The 16,813-nt window shown below is 41.6% G+C and overlaps 2 protein-coding genes across 2 annotated transcripts in view; both read left to right on the forward strand.

The window, feature by feature from the left end:
• The window catches only part of LOC139926893 (annexin A1-like), a 161,874-nt gene that overhangs the window by 56,051 nt on the left and 89,010 nt on the right, over positions 1-16,813 (forward strand). The window lies entirely within an intron of this gene.
• Positions 1-16,813, forward strand: part of npr2 (natriuretic peptide receptor 2) — a 50,442-nt gene that overhangs the window by 17,096 nt on the left and 16,533 nt on the right. Inside the window, exons 7-14 of the mRNA XM_071918759.2 lie at positions 1,799-1,883; positions 7,041-7,161; positions 8,974-9,048; positions 10,205-10,282; positions 13,809-13,913; positions 15,131-15,202; positions 15,940-16,099; positions 16,245-16,400. Of these exons, the coding sequence (XP_071774860.1) occupies positions 1,799-1,883; positions 7,041-7,161; positions 8,974-9,048; positions 10,205-10,282; positions 13,809-13,913; positions 15,131-15,202; positions 15,940-16,099; positions 16,245-16,400 (852 nt within the window). The remainder of the gene's footprint in view (positions 1-1,798; positions 1,884-7,040; positions 7,162-8,973; positions 9,049-10,204; positions 10,283-13,808; positions 13,914-15,130; positions 15,203-15,939; positions 16,100-16,244; positions 16,401-16,813) is intronic.

A 16,813-nucleotide genomic window follows, 5' to 3' on the forward strand; every position in this document is an offset into this window, starting at 1 on the left:
TACAAGCTTGACAAGCGGACGGACTGATTTAAGGATTTTCCAGGAAAGTGAAATTATCCCACGCTATTGGCAGATTTTCTTCACTTGACTCGATGCAAGATCAAATTGCTTGTCAAGATGGATATTGCCGTGGGCTAGCATTTGTGTATGGTGTCACTATCATTTCAACAGGGTCAGCAATATCTTCATTTTGACTTAGTGATGAAAATATGTTGTTTTCCACACGTATGATTGAGCCCTGTTTCGTTGACGCAGTGCGAGGACAAACATATATAGCGTAATATTTGCATGTAGTATGAAAAATAAGAGCTGGAAATGATCTTTCACTGTATGACCAAAGTAACATTTTCAGAAGGAAATGTCACAGATGATCAACTGATATAGTTGCTAACCAAGAATAGCCTCGTTAGGAACACCACTGCAATTATGTGCTTCGGTATGAAGGGGATAACGAGCGGGGGAGCGATAAATCTGACTCTCTCCCAATCTGAGGCCGTCCGCAAATTATCTCCTGAGTTGAGAGCCTGGATGTCGCCTGGCCTTCCGCGGAGTCGGTGTCAGAATCGCCAAGGACAATAACGTGTACAGGAATTTGTGTTTGTGACTTTGGTGCAGTTGAGTTTCACAGTACGGACCGACACACACAGCGCAAGGACAGCAAGACCTCGTTTACAGTGTAAAGGGATGGTACAAGACATGCTGTGACAGTAAACATACCGCTCTTACACTGTAAACTGCAGTATATCTGTGTACATTCGAGCAGCAAGCTCAGCAGCATGGTTGCAGCTTTGACTCATTGATCCGTGAGCTGCACTGACTAGGATGAGACGCATGAAATCAATTATGTGCTGGAGAATCTAAATTCTTGTGGCTCAAACGTCTCATGTGCCAAGTCTGAAGTGCACTGGGTTGTGTGCAGTCAGTTTAGTTCGGAAACATGGGCAAAAACACTGTAATAATAAAGAATAAATAATGTGGTAATAAACAGTGAAAGTAGTTGAGTTTACAAACAGAAATATTGGATGGCGAGGAGCGGTCTGAAAATCGTGGGGGTTTGCAGTGGGGATTGGTTAATGAGGTTAGAAATAAAATTAAATGGATTCCGCCTATAGTGCTTAGCTTGAATTCAACGCCAAAGTCGGGGTCAATCTTCTTTCAGTTCAGGCAATGGATTTTTTTTTGCCAATTAAGAAATTCTTAAAAAATTGATTAAAAACATGCAAAAAAAGGAAATCTTCTTGCAGCTTCACCCAAGTGTGCAAGAAGTTTTTCCCTTTTTTTGCATGTTTTTAATCTAACTTTCTTAGCACCTTGGTGTATATAGAGAGGTAGTGCCAGAGTTACATGATTTAGATGATCCAGACGTTGACAAACAAAATAATTCCAGTGCTTTATCTATTGACAAATAAACATTTAAATGAATGTTCTTATTTTTTCAGGGTTAGATTGTTTCAATTTGCCGTTTTATGAATTTCATGAATTAAAACTCTAATGAGGTGTGTTAAAATTCCCTCATGATGCCACAAGTATGGGCTTTGTTTAACATCGGTGATTAACAGCAGGCAGTATAATAAATCTTCGTTAATGTTTTTTTTATATATATCAGGAATGTCAGAACTGTGGAATGGTTACCAGTGTTTGTGGTGGATAGATTGCTAGAGCAGCGCAGCTCTATATTTCAAGAAACCCCAGCTGTGTTTTTGGTAGCACTGTGTTTTTTTTTCAGGGATATTAATGCGGACATCTGTTGAACATATGAGAGACAATTGACTGTGGAATCCTGTTTCCCTGTTTCCAGGTCATCTGCCAGTTCTGGGTATTGTAGCTGTGGGATCCGGCTTAGCGCTCATCATTTTCGGGATCTCCAGTTTCCTCATTTACAGGTGAGTCGTTTGGATCACACTAAAGGACTGTGCTGCTTTTGCTCTTATACAGCAGAACCGGTGAGAGACGAGCTTCTTTTATCTCAGAAAGACAGAGAGAAAGAGAGACTGCAGAGAGAGAGAGAGACTGCAGAGAGAGAGAGAGAGGGAGAGAGAGAAAGAGAGAAAGAGACAGAGAGAGAGAGAGAGAGAGAGAGAGAGAGAGAGAGAGAGAGAGAGAGAGAGAGAGAGAGATGATGTGTTTCAAATAGGATTCATGGGTTGTGCAACTATAGGTGCCAGTGTGGAATTTACGCGATTGTTGCCAGGGCAACGGCTCAGCAGGTGACGGGTTTTAAAGCGGTGGAGAAGTGTGTGAGTTGCCAAGTGAACTCAGATGCTGGCCCGAACAATTGAACGACCTTGTGGTTGTTTCTCACTTAATGATCATTAGCGTGTTATTTTTCTCTCTGGATTGAAGGGGATTTTTTAAGAATTCACATATCGCTGTTATATCACGTGAAAACCTCCTAACTCCAGTCTTGGTGATTTTCATGTTTTAAATTCAGTTGCAGTATTACATGGTTCTCTGTGGATTGAGAAAATTCTACGACCCTTGTGCTTATGAAACCCTTTCAAACCCCATTGGATTAACACAAAAATACACGGTGGCCGAGCTGAAAACAAGGCTGTTTTTCTTAGCTCCTGAAAAGTTGACATTTTGGAGATGGAGGACAAGGTTTTCAGCGTTACAGCGATGATATTTTATTTCTGTGCTGCAGGGCAGTTAAGTCAGTGTTTGAGAAGTTGCACCATTCTTTAAAGCCAGAAATCGGAGAGAAAAGCCTTGAATTTGTGATGTGACAGGGATGTAAAACCAGGAGCTGCTCCATTGACAATGAATGAGGAGCTGACACTGTGGAGCCATCAGATGCAAAGTTCATATTCTAGCATTGCTAACAGGTCTGAGCCCAAATTTAAACATCATTTGGGTGCAAGAACTCACACAGAAACCTTATGGGTCAACAAAGTCATCACCCCATTCATTGTCTGTGGAGCAGCGCCTGATTTCACATCCCAGTGACATCACAAAATCATCTGTTTTTGCTTTGATTTCTAGCTTTAGGAAAGAGTGGTGCAACATCAAGGGTTAGCTCTCCAGTTTGTAGCTTTAGAAAAGAGTGGTGCATGCTCACAAGTATTGACTGAGCTGTCCTGGGAAACAGGGATAACATAATGTGAACTGTTAAAATGAGTGGTGTTCCCCTTTAAGTTCAAAATCTTTAATTTAAATCTAAATCTGAACTTTGAAATAAGCTGTCGTTTTCAGTATGCCATTGGATGTTTAATTAGTGTGCGTGTTTAATTGCTGTGCCCCCGTGTACTTGTGTATCTTTTAGATAAAACAACTGCTTGTCACATTTCTAATGACTATAACTTTCAGGCTGTAGCACAGACTGTGCTTAGCGTTCAGCTGTAAAAGCAAATTCATTTGAAATTATGATCGTGCCCCAGAGTATCAGATCGGGCCTCATTTAATTATGCAAATAGTTAATCATGTACGCCCCAAGCAATTACTAAGCTACTGGAAGGATTGCTAAATTCTGGTTAATGTCATGGATAAATCTGCATGTAATAAGATAAAATTGATGTTTCTGTTTTTCCTCTTTCATCGCTCTTGAAGGCAGCACATTAGCCTCATGTATGACGTCTGGGTTCACACAGAGCTACTGTAAACACAACACTAACAACATGAGTTGTTGTAACCGACACAAGCTCTGTAACAGTGTGCATTACCAATGAAAACATACTGATTTTGAAGCAAAGAGGAGCTGTTTTATACAGCGTTACACGCAGCTCTCACTAACAAATCATACCGGTAATCTTGATTAATTTTGTAATACTGACTATTAACACAAAAAAGTGTTAATCACCAGCCAATCAGAGTGGATTTTGATCAGAGGAATAATTGAAGAAAGACGGAGGAGCATCTGTTCACCCGAGGTAAAATCACTAAACCTGAATTCAGTTGATCATGTTCAATATCACAATAAGTAAAAGCCAAATAGATGCAGAGTGTGCGCTTCATTCTGAAACCTCTTAACGTCTTCTGTTCTGTTCCGCAGGTCTCGGTTCATGAAGCACAGCGGAGACAGACCTGTTTACTGACTAGCTAGCTAGTTCTCCTGAAGTCTTGGTTGGTAAGTTTTGTGAAATATATTTTTTTCTTAGAGCTCTCTTGAACCCTTTTCACCTCATGAAAACAAGCATCTATTTCTGTTACGGGAACCCAACAGACAAATCTCTGTGACACATTTTGGGTCCTGACTCTGCTCTAGTCTGATGCTTGTCTCAATGGTATATTTTTAGATTCATCATTTACACAAATGAGAGTTTTAAATATTGAAAGTTATTTTTCACATTTTATCTTCAAAAAGTCAGATTTTCAGGAATTTAGAGGAACAGATTTGCAGATTGTTGAACATGCATTTTTTTTTATTATTATATTTTTTTTGTCTTTTTTTTTTGTTATGAGTGGATTTCATGGGCCGTAGCGCCTTGAAATCTGGTCAGTCGAAAACATAAACCTGTTCAAGTGAAAGCATGAAATACACCAACATTGGAAGTTTGATTTTTTTTCTGTTTTTCTTTTCTGTCTGATACCAAAGCCTAACAAATGTCCTTCCTGTCTTACCAGAAACAAATGGAGAATTGCTGATGGACAACAGCGGACAGCAGATCTATACCAACCGTCATAAAGATCTCCAAACTGTTGAGAAGCCTCCATGTTTAGTACTAGATCTACAAAAAGATAACTGAAACGCCACTGAACATGCACATTTTGGACTTTTGCCACTGCCAATAGTTATTCTCAGCTGATCAGCCAACTCTTGTATAGCAAAATGAATCAATCTGTGATGGACTGAGGTAGGCCTTTACTGCATAATTTGTATTGGTATACATTTTTATAAGAAATGTGAGGATAGTTGGATAATTTGGTAATAGGTTGCATTTGAGACCTGGCATGATATGAAGAGCAACTGCTGCTTATGTAAAATGTAATGAAATAGTCAAATTTGGTGAGATAGTAAATCAATAAAAAGCAGCCTGTATGTTGAAATGTCTATTTCTTTGTTTTACGTTGTGGGCAAACATGTAACCCTGATTGTGCCGAAACAGAATAACACTTACTGGTTTTCACAGTTCAAAGAGCAGCTTTCTTTCATATCTTCCCGCAGCACTCAATTGATTTAACCTCTTGGACGGTCGGCCTTTCTCAGTTGGTTTTGGAGTCTGGTCTGCAGCAGTGAGAGGGGATGTTGAGCAGAGCAGTGGCTCTGTTGTTTTAATGGAGGGGTTGGTCCAGCAGAGGTATTCACATATGGGATTTATGAAACAATAGACCCAGTGTGGAGCCCCACACTTTACTCCTCTGGCTGCCAGAGGTCTCTAAACGAGGGTCTTTAAATAGAAAAATACCTTTTTTTTTTTTTTTGGGTGGGGGGGTTGGAGGGCACCAGTGGTTTAATGGTGTTTCCTGCCCTCAAAATGGTTGTGCAGCGCTCACCAGCCATGATGTGACATTTCCATGCTTGCACACAGGCCCGGTCCGGAGTATTTGTAGACACAAACAAGTATTAAGATCCTGCAGAAGTTGTGGGACTGTCAGGCTACACAATCTGTCCTGGCGAAGGAGAAAAAATGAGCCACTTCTGGGGCCAACTAGGGTGGTTCGGCGAAAGGGTAAAACACGGTAATATGCAAACGCTGCAATAATTTCCTGCAGCCATCTGGAAGTGTTTTACACCTTTTAGATTGGGTTGGAATGTGTGGGCTCTGCTCTTTTTTCACTTTAAAAGTGTTTCAGACTAAAAATGAATTTCCTCTCAGAAAACTTGTTCGCGTTCAAAAACTCTGGACTGTGCTTTAGGAAAATCATTTTATTTTTAAAAGCCTTTTTTCTTGCTGTAAATCAGTCAATGTTAAGAAACAGCAGTTCCTCTGAGATCTGCACCAGATGTGTTGATTCACTGGAATGCTTCTTCCCCCTTGGTGCTCGCTGTTTGCCAGTTCGACTGCTGTTTAAAAATAACACTCGAAACATGTCAAAAATATCACTGACATGAAAATTGCTAGATAGATTTATTAATTTGGTCACGCTGTGTAGACATTTGGGGGTTGCAGCTACGGGGCGGTCTCCATACGTTCGTTTGTTTGTTCATCTGTCCGTCACACGCGATATCACAGACGCCGCAGACCGGATTTTGGCAAAACTTTCGGGGGAGCGATGCATCTCACCGCAGCGTTACGGCATTTTCAAAATGATGCTGACTTGGCCAAGCGGGGCGCTAGAATTAAAGGCCAAAACAACGTGACATATTTGTTACTAATTGGCCCAGAGGGGGGAACAACATGTTGACTGTTGCTTATATTAGGATTTAATTGAAAGAACCTTTTCATCAGTATTATATAAATATTCACCTACAAAATTGGTTTACCATTTCACCACAGTTCAGTTAAGGAACATGGACACTTGAAGTAAACATCTGATAAATCACACACACACACACACACACACACACACACACACACACACACACACACACACACACACACATGCAAGCACACACACATGCGTGTGCAAAGGCTGAACGCAAAGCATTCTATAATCAGATTTGAGAGCAGTATCTCAGGAAATACCACTGGGAAAGATGACGATCTAAAGTAATTGTGCACGAATGGAACAATTAGCAATTTTATGCAATTGGTCAGATCAAATCTGTATTGTTTTCAAATTAGACCTCATACGCCCATCGTTCAAAACAAAACGTTACGTCTCATGCGTATCTGATAACCACAATCTGTTCGTGTTATTCGGAGGTGAGCGGACGGTTCACCGCAGCTCTCAAGGATTTTTATTTGCATCAGTTTTTGCAGTTACAGATAAGAGCGATGTGAGAAAGAAACCACTGCACATCTTAAATTGGGGTTCAAACTCACTGCAATCACAAGTATGTGGGAAACACATTAGCTGACTATACCATCAAGACCCCTTCCCTCCTCCCCTCCTCCCATTCCCCTCCTCCCCCAGACCCATACATTTTATAAGACTCTTTTTTCTCTCGGTCTTTTTTCTGTTATCCTTGTTGATTTCACCACCTGGTTTTCCTTTTGAAGGAAACTGAAGCTGGAGAAGGAGCTGGCTGGAATGCTGTGGAGGATACGGTGGGAGGACCTTCAGTTCGAGAGTCCCAACAAATACCACAAACGAGCCGGCAGCCGGCTCACCCTCTCACAGGTAAAGCTTTCTGAAACACTCCTGTGAAGTTTAGCACTGCAGAAAATCTCCATCTTAAGAAGTCATTTAGTCTATTATTGAGTCCTAAAATCTGAATTTTCTTAAAACAAGTGAAAATATCTGCCAGTGGGGTTGGATAATTTCACTTGTTTCCAATGCAAATCAACTTGTTTCAAAAATGTTGTTGAATCAAGTGTCATTTTCTTGATAGCACTGCAGTGATCTGCCTTAATCTGATTTAATTCAAGATATTGACACTCATTTCTAGAAAACTCCTCAAACAAGTTGGATTTGCACTGGAAACAAGTGAAATGATCTAATCCTACTGTCAGATTTTTTCACTTGTTTTAAGAAAATTATGATTTTAGGACTCAATAATAGACTAAATGACTTCTTATGATGGAGATTTTTAAGTACTTGCACGATGACGATACACAGAAAGAAGACAAACGGCAATACAAATTGTGCAGGTGAAACAAACAAATCCCAAGGAGCTTTTGAGAGTTTAAAAAAGAAAAAAAACAAACCGTTACACCTACATTTATTGGTGGTTCAGAATGATCTCATATTCTGCTGGCAGCCCCCCAACGTTTCTTCATAATTCTGAGCTTTATATCGTCTTTTATTCCGTCAGTAGTGCTGGCGCGGCCTTGACTGTGTGATTAAGAAGTTGTTGTTTTTCTGGCAGGTTACAGTGGCATCTTTGCCAATGGGAAAGACTCAACACAGGGTCTACAGTACCATGGCTTTCATTCATGCTCCAGCACTAGGAGCGATTATCAGTCTCTCTGGTGCCGCTCGTGACGTCATCGCTGTAAAACGGCACCCACCAGGAATCAAAATTGCTAATTTTAAATGTTCAGAGTTCGGAGCTACACCCTGATGTCTGCGTACTGAGCTGCGTGTTTAAAATGCAGTACATGCTTTTTCACAGAAACGGCAAAGATGAAGAAGCAGTGAAGGAAGGAAAGAGAGAGAGAGAGAGAGAGAGAGAGAGAGAGTATGTCCAAATCCTTTGTTAGTTTACACATTCCTGAAAGCCTTCCCAGTGGTTTATTGAAGGTGGCTGGGCTTGCGGTGGCAGACACATATTAAATGATTGTTAAAATAAGCCCCAGTCTGGCCCGGCTCCCTACATATATAATACCTCATCACGTTCCCCAAGTATCAGGTTCTGTTGTCTGAGGACTAATGCGTCTCCTTTTGGGTTGTATTTCAACGCACATACGCACATACACACTCACACACGTGCAAGCGTTCATGCAAGCTACACACACGTGCAAGCATTCACCAGAGCACATGCACACACACCTTTTTCATTACTGGTTTTCAGCCCAATTCCAGGGATAATACTGTGGAAAACACAGTAATTTTCCAGACCAATGTATTTTCCAGTGTGCCATGTGTTGCCAATATTTGCATTCTATACAAATGTGTAGTCACTTGCTGCTGACTGTCTGTATGCAGAGCGCCCACTTGATTTTTATTCACTTTGTGTGCAGACATTTGCCCAAGGACTGTATTTGGTATTATGAAAACATTTTCTCAAACATGGGTGAAAGGCAAATCCGCGGCACACAGACAAAGCTGCTAATGGATAAATTGGATGGAAAACGTCAATGGATGTGGCTTTTGCGACTGTGTGTTTAAAAGAAAGAGAGTGTCCTGTGTGTCGCGGCGAGGTGAAATGAACAAAGTGAAATGACTGCCTCAACTGACCAAGATTTAATCCCCTCTGCTCATCTCTCTTAGCTCTCATCCACTCGTAGCTGTTACTGGCATTTGTCTTACTACTCCTTGCACCTTTTCCAGAGAGGTTCCAGCTACGGCTCCTTGATAACTGCCCATGGAAAATATCAGCTATTTGCAAAAACTGGCTATTTTAAGGTAAGGCTTAGTGAGTTCTGACATTTTCAACTCCTGCGCACTCCTTTTCCACCCACACATGTGCACACTCGCAGAGAAAGCCGAGGAGCTGGAGAGGAGAGAGAGGGAGAGAGAGGGAGAGAGAGAGAGAGAGAGTGTGGGCGAATTTAGCTAGTTGGTTTTAATGTGAGCCGCAGAGTGCGTCACTTTTCTTTTTTTTTTTTTTTAAACACTCCCCCACCACCCAGTCTGGACATGACCATCAACTTGTTGCTGTTGTTAATGTATCTCCTTAATAAGATGGAGGAGGTGTGAGGAAATGTGACAAAAGACGCTCCTGGATAATGAGATACCTCTCATGTCTTTGTGTTGTTAGCGGCACGATGCACTTTTTTATATAAATGCTGATGTCACGCTGCAGTTTGCATGCCTCACGGAGCATCTGAGGTACCGTAGTGCGCCCTGCCTTTTGCCTTATTGAATTCAATACAGGCTACAGGTGCTCAAATAAAAAAAACGAAGAACGACAGAGAGAGTGAGATTCAAGGGCCTTGAAAAATAAAAAAAAAAACAGAAAAATAACCCAACATTCTCCTACATTTAGTGAACTTAATTCAAAATGATGCTGACTTCATTCAGCAGTTGCAATGTAGATATTTCTGCCTTCCTCGGCTGCTAACAAGGGCTGTGAATCATAAATAGAGATACAGTTCCCACACACATGAAGTTGCGTCGAGTTGCATGAGTTTCTACAGTTGCTACCAGTAGCGCACTCTACCAATCAGTCTTTCATGTCTGCGGCTCTGTGGAATTCACCTCCCTTCTCTCTCTCCTCTGTGCGGATTTACCGATCCTCGCATATCAAAGTGACAGATACGATTCTTCATCTGCAAATAGGCCCCATATGTACCTGCAGGCTATACTGCAAGCTGCTGCGCCTTCATTTGAACCCTCTTGTTTCTGCCTTCATTTCCACGGCCTTTGACTGTGCTTTGATTAAATATGACTCACATTAGTCAATATGTTTTTAGACTTTATTTACATTTAGTCTCTAGGCGTCCTTGTTATGCTCTCATGTTGTTCTTCCCATATAATGAAAAGCCTTGTATGAACTGAACTCCAGATCGGAGCTGTCACTCACACTGGACTCATCTCTCTCTCTCTCGCTCTCTCACAGGGAAACCTGGTGGCCATCAAGCATGTCAACAAGAAGAGGATAGAGCTGACCAGACAAGTTTTGTTTGAACTCAAACATGTAAGTGTTCATTAATACCTTATATTTTACTGTTTTGAATGTTTGGTTTAATTAATTTATGTTTCAGTTTAATCCTACATCCCCTATTTTTTAAGTCGGTCCAATCTATTTTCTTAATTTCTCCTCTTTTTGTTTTTAATCCCAATCAGAATCAGTGTCACTTTATTCGCCAAAGACAATAAATGTTACGTGAATTTGTCTCGAGTCAGATGACTTGGACTCGAGTCAGACTCGAGTCACAATTGTAATAGCTTGAAACTTGACTTGATGCACGAAGAGAAGACTTGAGAGTTGACTTGACTTGGGTTCTGCTGACTTGGGACTTGACTTTGACTTGTAGTTTGACAACTTGAAAAAGTACAGTATGAAGAGTATGAACTTTGTGACCAGAATTCATCCGACCAGATATTCCCTATAGGTTAAAGGATAATACCGGTGTATTCTAGGTTTCCCCTCTACTTTCCATTATACCTGGTGTGTCTGCGCACAGTCAGCATAGTTGGAGATATCAGGGCTTTTTGCTGCCATTCATTCTTGTACAGTATGAAAAACAACTTCCACAGACTTGAAAATTGCCAGAGTCAGATAATCCATCACAGTAAACATTAATTTGGTTTTGTCAGAGTTTCTGTTTTATTTCATTTCATAGTTGAGTGTTTTCATATCAGTGTGCGCATTACGTTCCGCCCTACTTATTGTTTTTTTAAAGGTTTTATTTTGGCATTTTTTCTTTATTAGACAGCTGAAAGTGGAGAGAAATGGGAAAGACTGGGGTAGAGAGAGAGGGGGATGACATGCGACAAAGGTCCTGGGCTGGATTCAAACCTGGGACGCTGCGGCCACATGGTGCGCGCCTTAGACCACTGAGCCACCATGACACCTTCACACTCTGCTTACTGTCAATCACAAGAAGAAATGGAAGTCTCTACCAGGAAATAATCCCTCAAAAATCCCTCAAGGTCCAGTCTAATTTCAAGCTAGGTTTGACACTGTAAAAGTTGTATTTTAAAAACTATGAAAAACAAGTAAATGTTAAAAAAATCGAATTACTTACAGCGTGCATTGAAAAATGATTGGGGGAAGTCTAAAATAGATGCACACAGATGGGCTGTAACTCAAACCTGCTTTCTCCTTTAAATCAGGGGTGGAGGGGTTAAAACATATTTACAAACATATTTACACATATTTTCAATTTACAGATTTTCACAATACACAGCAGATACAGGTACAGCAGATACAGAAATACATGCAAAAAAAAATGCAGAATACATGCAGAAAAACATCCTACAGCTGTGTGCGTTCATGTTGACTGGATACCTGTTGTGCCTGCAGTTCTCGATTTTTTTCACAAGAAGGAACCAAAAATAGACCTGCAGTTGGCCGTGGACCCCCATCTGAGAAAACTGTGGCTAGTTGCTTGTTTCAAGCCAAGAGACACTGAAGGCCTTGGGGGTGAATTGGAAAAAAAACCTCCATCCTTAACACTTTGTATTCATTAAATCATGTATATTGACTCTTAAAATCTTCTTTTTTTTAAATCAAAAACAAGGGGAAAATTGCCAAAGTGTTGACATAATTTCACTTGTTTCCAGAGCAACTCAACTTGTTTCAAGATTTTTCTTCAAACAGGTGAGAGACTTTCAAATAAGGTCCATCACTCAATTAAGAAAGAAGAAGGCTCTTAAGAAAATTCTTCAAACAAGTTGAGTTGCAGTGGAAAAAAGGAAAAAAAGGGAAATTATCTCATCCCAAATACATTGTTTCACTTATTTAAAAAAAGTCAGTTTTTCTCTGACTGAATAGAAAAGTAAATGACTTTTTAAAGCAGACCTTACTTGCCGGATGTGGGAACTGGCTCATTATCAGCGTGTTCAAAGGCGGACCGCTAACCGCTGCCACTGCAGGATATCGCTGATTACCTCAAACATGTGCTCGCAGCAAAGAGTTAACTTCCTCACAGAGCCTCTTCAACATTAGCAACAACAGCTGTTGATGAAAAGGTTCCTTCTTCGGCTAGCGGAATTGGCGTTCACGAGAGAGTGATAAGGAACAAGGAGGAAAAGAATCCACGCAGTTTATGTGGCTTAGTGATGGAAACAGAGGGAAACCCAGAAACTCAGGAATTACATCAGCGCTCACGGACAAGATGGACGCTCGTGGAGAAGATGTTTGGCCTTTCTTTACTTCACTCCCTCAGTATCTCTCTTCTATCTCTATCTCCTTCTCTCTTTCTCACACGCAAACTCTCCCTCTCTCGTCTCTCTGGTTTGCTCCCTTCGTGTGAGTTGCGGCCCGTTGCGGCGGAGGGGAGCAGTGTGGGCCTAGATGCCTCTGTGGCCTCTCGGTCGGTCGGTCGGTCGGTCGGTCGGTCGGTCGGTCGGCAGGCGCACACAGGAGAGAGAGAGAGACAGCCGTCTGAGCTGCCAGCTTCTCAGACGCCCCGGGGGCCTGATCGGCTGTCAGGCCACAGCTCATGAAAAAGCCAACCAGATGGGGAAGAGATGGGCCTGCCAATGGAAACTTAACCACTTGTCTTCCAGCAGTCTCTCCTCCTCCTCCTCCTCCTCCTCCTCCTCCTCATCCCCCGCTTGCCCCTTCCCCTTTCTCCTCCTCTCCTCCTCCCCCCCTCTGTGCTCCTCCCTTCCTCACCAGTGTTCAGCGGGGGAAATTATATAGGCCAAAGGGTAGGCTAACTTCTCCTGAGCTGTGAAACAGGAGCGAGTAACTCCCTGGTTCTGGTGTGAGAGCAGCTGTCACTCACCTCCGCTCTTCTGTGAAATGTGCTCAAAAGCAAAACAGGACTGTTGAAATTATGAACACTGTTTTTGGAAGTTTCACGCTGGCTACAGAGAGATTTTTTTATTTTGCGTTGCCTCCTGTCAGTCCTCATATGGATTGGAATGAAGACGTGTGGAAGGGATTCATAAAACTTGTTTCTATAAGAGAAAATATAATTTCTTTTTTTGTGCATTTTCATCAAACGGAGCCCGTCAGTAAACAAACTCAGCCATGTTGTCTCTCCATAACAAGCGCGAGCATCTCTTGTTTTTCCATGCATTTGATACGATTCATTTTTTTGGAAGGCATCTAGCGTCGTAAAAACAGAGCAAGGAATTAGTGATCGTTTTCCATGTAGTGCATTTTTACACGTTTCGCCCGCTCCCGCTCTGATATTACTGCTAGTACATCCTCTCAACACCTCAAGGTTTTTTTCACCCACTGTAGCTCCTCAGTACACTGGCTCATTCATAACCTCCAAGGGCAATTTATTCACATGCACATGTTTCAACTAGGTGCCCTATGCAGGAATGCTTCTCAACACGTAGAAAAGACACTGTGCCAGCTAGCCTACTGTAAATAGACTATTCTGATGAACTGCTGGCAGCATATTTTAAAACTTTTTATATAAATGAACTGTCAGTCCTCTCCTTCTTCTGGTTCCATGGGGGGTTTTTTTTGGGGGGGGGATGTAATGTTGGAAAGATTTACACTCACGGCGGCGAGGTGTTTGTGTGGTTATTTTCAGATGAGAGACGTTCAGTTCAACCATCTCACCAGGTTCATCGGGGCCTGCATTGATCCTCCGAACATCTGCATCGTAACAGAATATTGTCCCAGAGGCAGTCTTCAGGTAACGCTCTTCTCCCTGTTTGGATTACACACACGTATACTTGCTTTGTGTATGCATTGACTTGACCTGCGGGTACCCATACATGATAAGACTGGGAGGTGGAATACACGTTCAGGGTTTGTTTGTTGTTGTTGGTGTTTTGCCAAAGATAGCTTAATCATTGAATGAAAAATACCTAACATATGCCGTTTGATGGACACTTTTGATCCAAAGGGCATTGCACTGCCATGAGAGTAAACAGTTTTAGCATGGATGGCCCCAGTGGGAATCAAACCGCTATTCCTGGAACTATGCTGAGATAAACACGACCAGCTGAAATCCCTTTATTTAGTCCACAAGAAACACTGCAAAAAACATTCATCTTAACAAGTCATTTAGTCTCATATTCAACCTTCAAATCTTATTTTTCTTAAGGAAAATTCTGCCAGTGAGGTGAGATAACTCCACTTGTTTCCAATGCAATTTCACTTGTTTCAGGAATTTTCTAGAAATATATCTTGAAAGTCAGAATAAGGCAGATCACTGCATTACTATCAAGAAAACGACACTTGAAACAAGTTGATTTGCATTGGAAACAAGTGAAATTATCGATCGAATTATCGATTTTTTGCAGCTTTCTGTATGTGAGGACCTAAGATATTTTAGTTTTTGTCTGAAATACACCGCTTGACGTGCGACCTTTCCGATTTGGCATTTCCCGAACGCACTGAGAAGTACATGATGCATTGAGAAAACTTGTTCTGGGCCCGTCCCGCATGCTCCTGACATGCCAGCAGCTCCTTAATTGCCAGAAAAGGAAGAGCTGGAAAACTCTGGGAAGCTCAGTCATGGAGTTTATCACTCACACTTGCAGAAAAGTATTTCTACGTAAATGACAGATAGTGGTACTTGATGCGATGTAGCTGGACGACAGCCGGGATTCAGATTCCAGTAAGTGGCTCGCCGCAGGCCTTTTTAGGTCATTAGTTTCTTTCCTTGATGTTAGCCTGCAGGGTCGAGTTACATGGGGCACATTTAACCCCGAGGATGATAAAGAATATATGATATGTGGCCTGAAGGTGGTAATTAGTCTAAAAAATGTTAAGAGAGAGAACTTTTATCTGTGGGCTTTCTTTGCTGAGAAGCCCCCTAGAAGTTAAAATGATATTTCAGAAATGGTTATGCAATTTTTTAGTCTGGTCCTCTGTGTTTGAGTTGTTTCGTGTTTGTTTTTCCAGGACATTTTGGAGAATGAGAGCATCAACCTGGACTGGATGTTCCGCTACTCGCTGATCAATGATATAGTGAAGGTATGTGGGGGTCGGATCGAAGGGGTCATAAACAAAGACTGATGGTCAAAGGCAGGACGTTACTGCATCTGTGGAAGGGAAACAGATATCGATCTGCATGATGTAAAAAGAAAAGGTCACATCTCAACCTTTAATTAGATGCTTTCACATAAACTTCAAACTGTATTTAGGTTGTTATTGGTTCACATGGACAGTTTGTGAGAGAGTGTGTGTGGCAGAGAAAGAGAGCGAGAAGGACCACCATGCATAGTTTTGGCATAGTATATTGTATAAAACTACATATTGTAGGACAGAAACATAATCATAAACTTACAAGAAATTTCCTTCCACTTAATCAAAACTAATCATCGATGTATTTTAGAAAATTATTTGTAATCCCCCCTAACAAAGGGGCTTTTTGTCAGCAGATCAGTGTCTTGGACAGATGCTATATTTAACTACATGCATGACAAAGCCCTCCTACTAAATTGCTCTTTGACTCACCGTTTCCACAAAATATTGAACATGAGTGCATTCAGTACCCAGTGTCCCCCAAAGGAATTAAAAATAATTTCACAGGAATTCCCCCGTGAAAGCGCCGTCCTTGAAACACGGCCCCTTTCATAACCGCTCAGCATACATCCACTTGTCAAACCGTATTATTTCCATATGGCCGGATTTGTGTATTTTCATGTATGATTTGCCGTAGGAAAAAACGAACGCCCCTTAATGCTTCATTTGACGCTCCTCTCCACCAGGGAATGAACTACCTCCACAACAGCTACATTGGCTGCCATGGAAATCTGAAGTCATCTAATTGCGTGGTGGACAGTCGATTTGTTTTGAAAATCACGGATTATGGCTTGGCCAGCTTCCGCTCGTCCTGCGAAAACGATGACTCGCACGCACTCTATGCAAGTAAGTCAAGTTCATCCTGTTGGTGTGGCGATCGTCCGGTCGCAGCACTAAGTCTCCTCTCTAGTAGACGTTCAGACCAAGGAGGACATGTTGCCAGTGTGTCTGTAACTGTCTGTCTGTCTGTTTGACTGCGACTCATTTGCAGAGAAGCTTTGGACGGCTCCAGAGCTGCTGATATACGACCGCCATCCCCCTCAAGGGACACAGAAGGGTGATGTGTACAGTTTTGGCATAATACTCCAGGAAATAGCCTTGAGGAATGGACCTTTCTATGTGGACGGCATGGACCTGAGCCCCAAAGGTAAACACAACTGTCTTTTATGGGCCTCAGGAAGCCCAGATGACTGCTAATGTGGATCCTTTAAATTAGCAAACAAACAGCAAACCCTTGATATAAAAAAAAACATGCATTTGTGCAGACAAAAGCCTATGAAATCAAGCAATATGAACAATGGATACATCAATGTACACAGGTGAACAGACACAATTAGTATTTATTTCCTGATTCACAAACAAAACCCATATTTCTATCATGTTTATCTAGTAAAAAATGATCTTATTTGGGGGGTAAGTTCCATATTATTAGGCCTCTTTATTGAGCAGAAAACTGTTGAAGTTATTTCTGAAGAACAGGTGAAAAATCCCATTTCATCATTTTTCACAGAGGTAGAAAAGAGTAAAGCCCACATACTAGGACCTTCATTCATACCATTT

This window comes from Centroberyx gerrardi, chromosome 2 (genome assembly GCF_048128805.1).
Source record: "Centroberyx gerrardi isolate f3 chromosome 2, fCenGer3.hap1.cur.20231027, whole genome shotgun sequence".
Lineage (NCBI taxonomy): Eukaryota > Metazoa > Chordata > Actinopteri > Beryciformes > Berycidae > Centroberyx > Centroberyx gerrardi.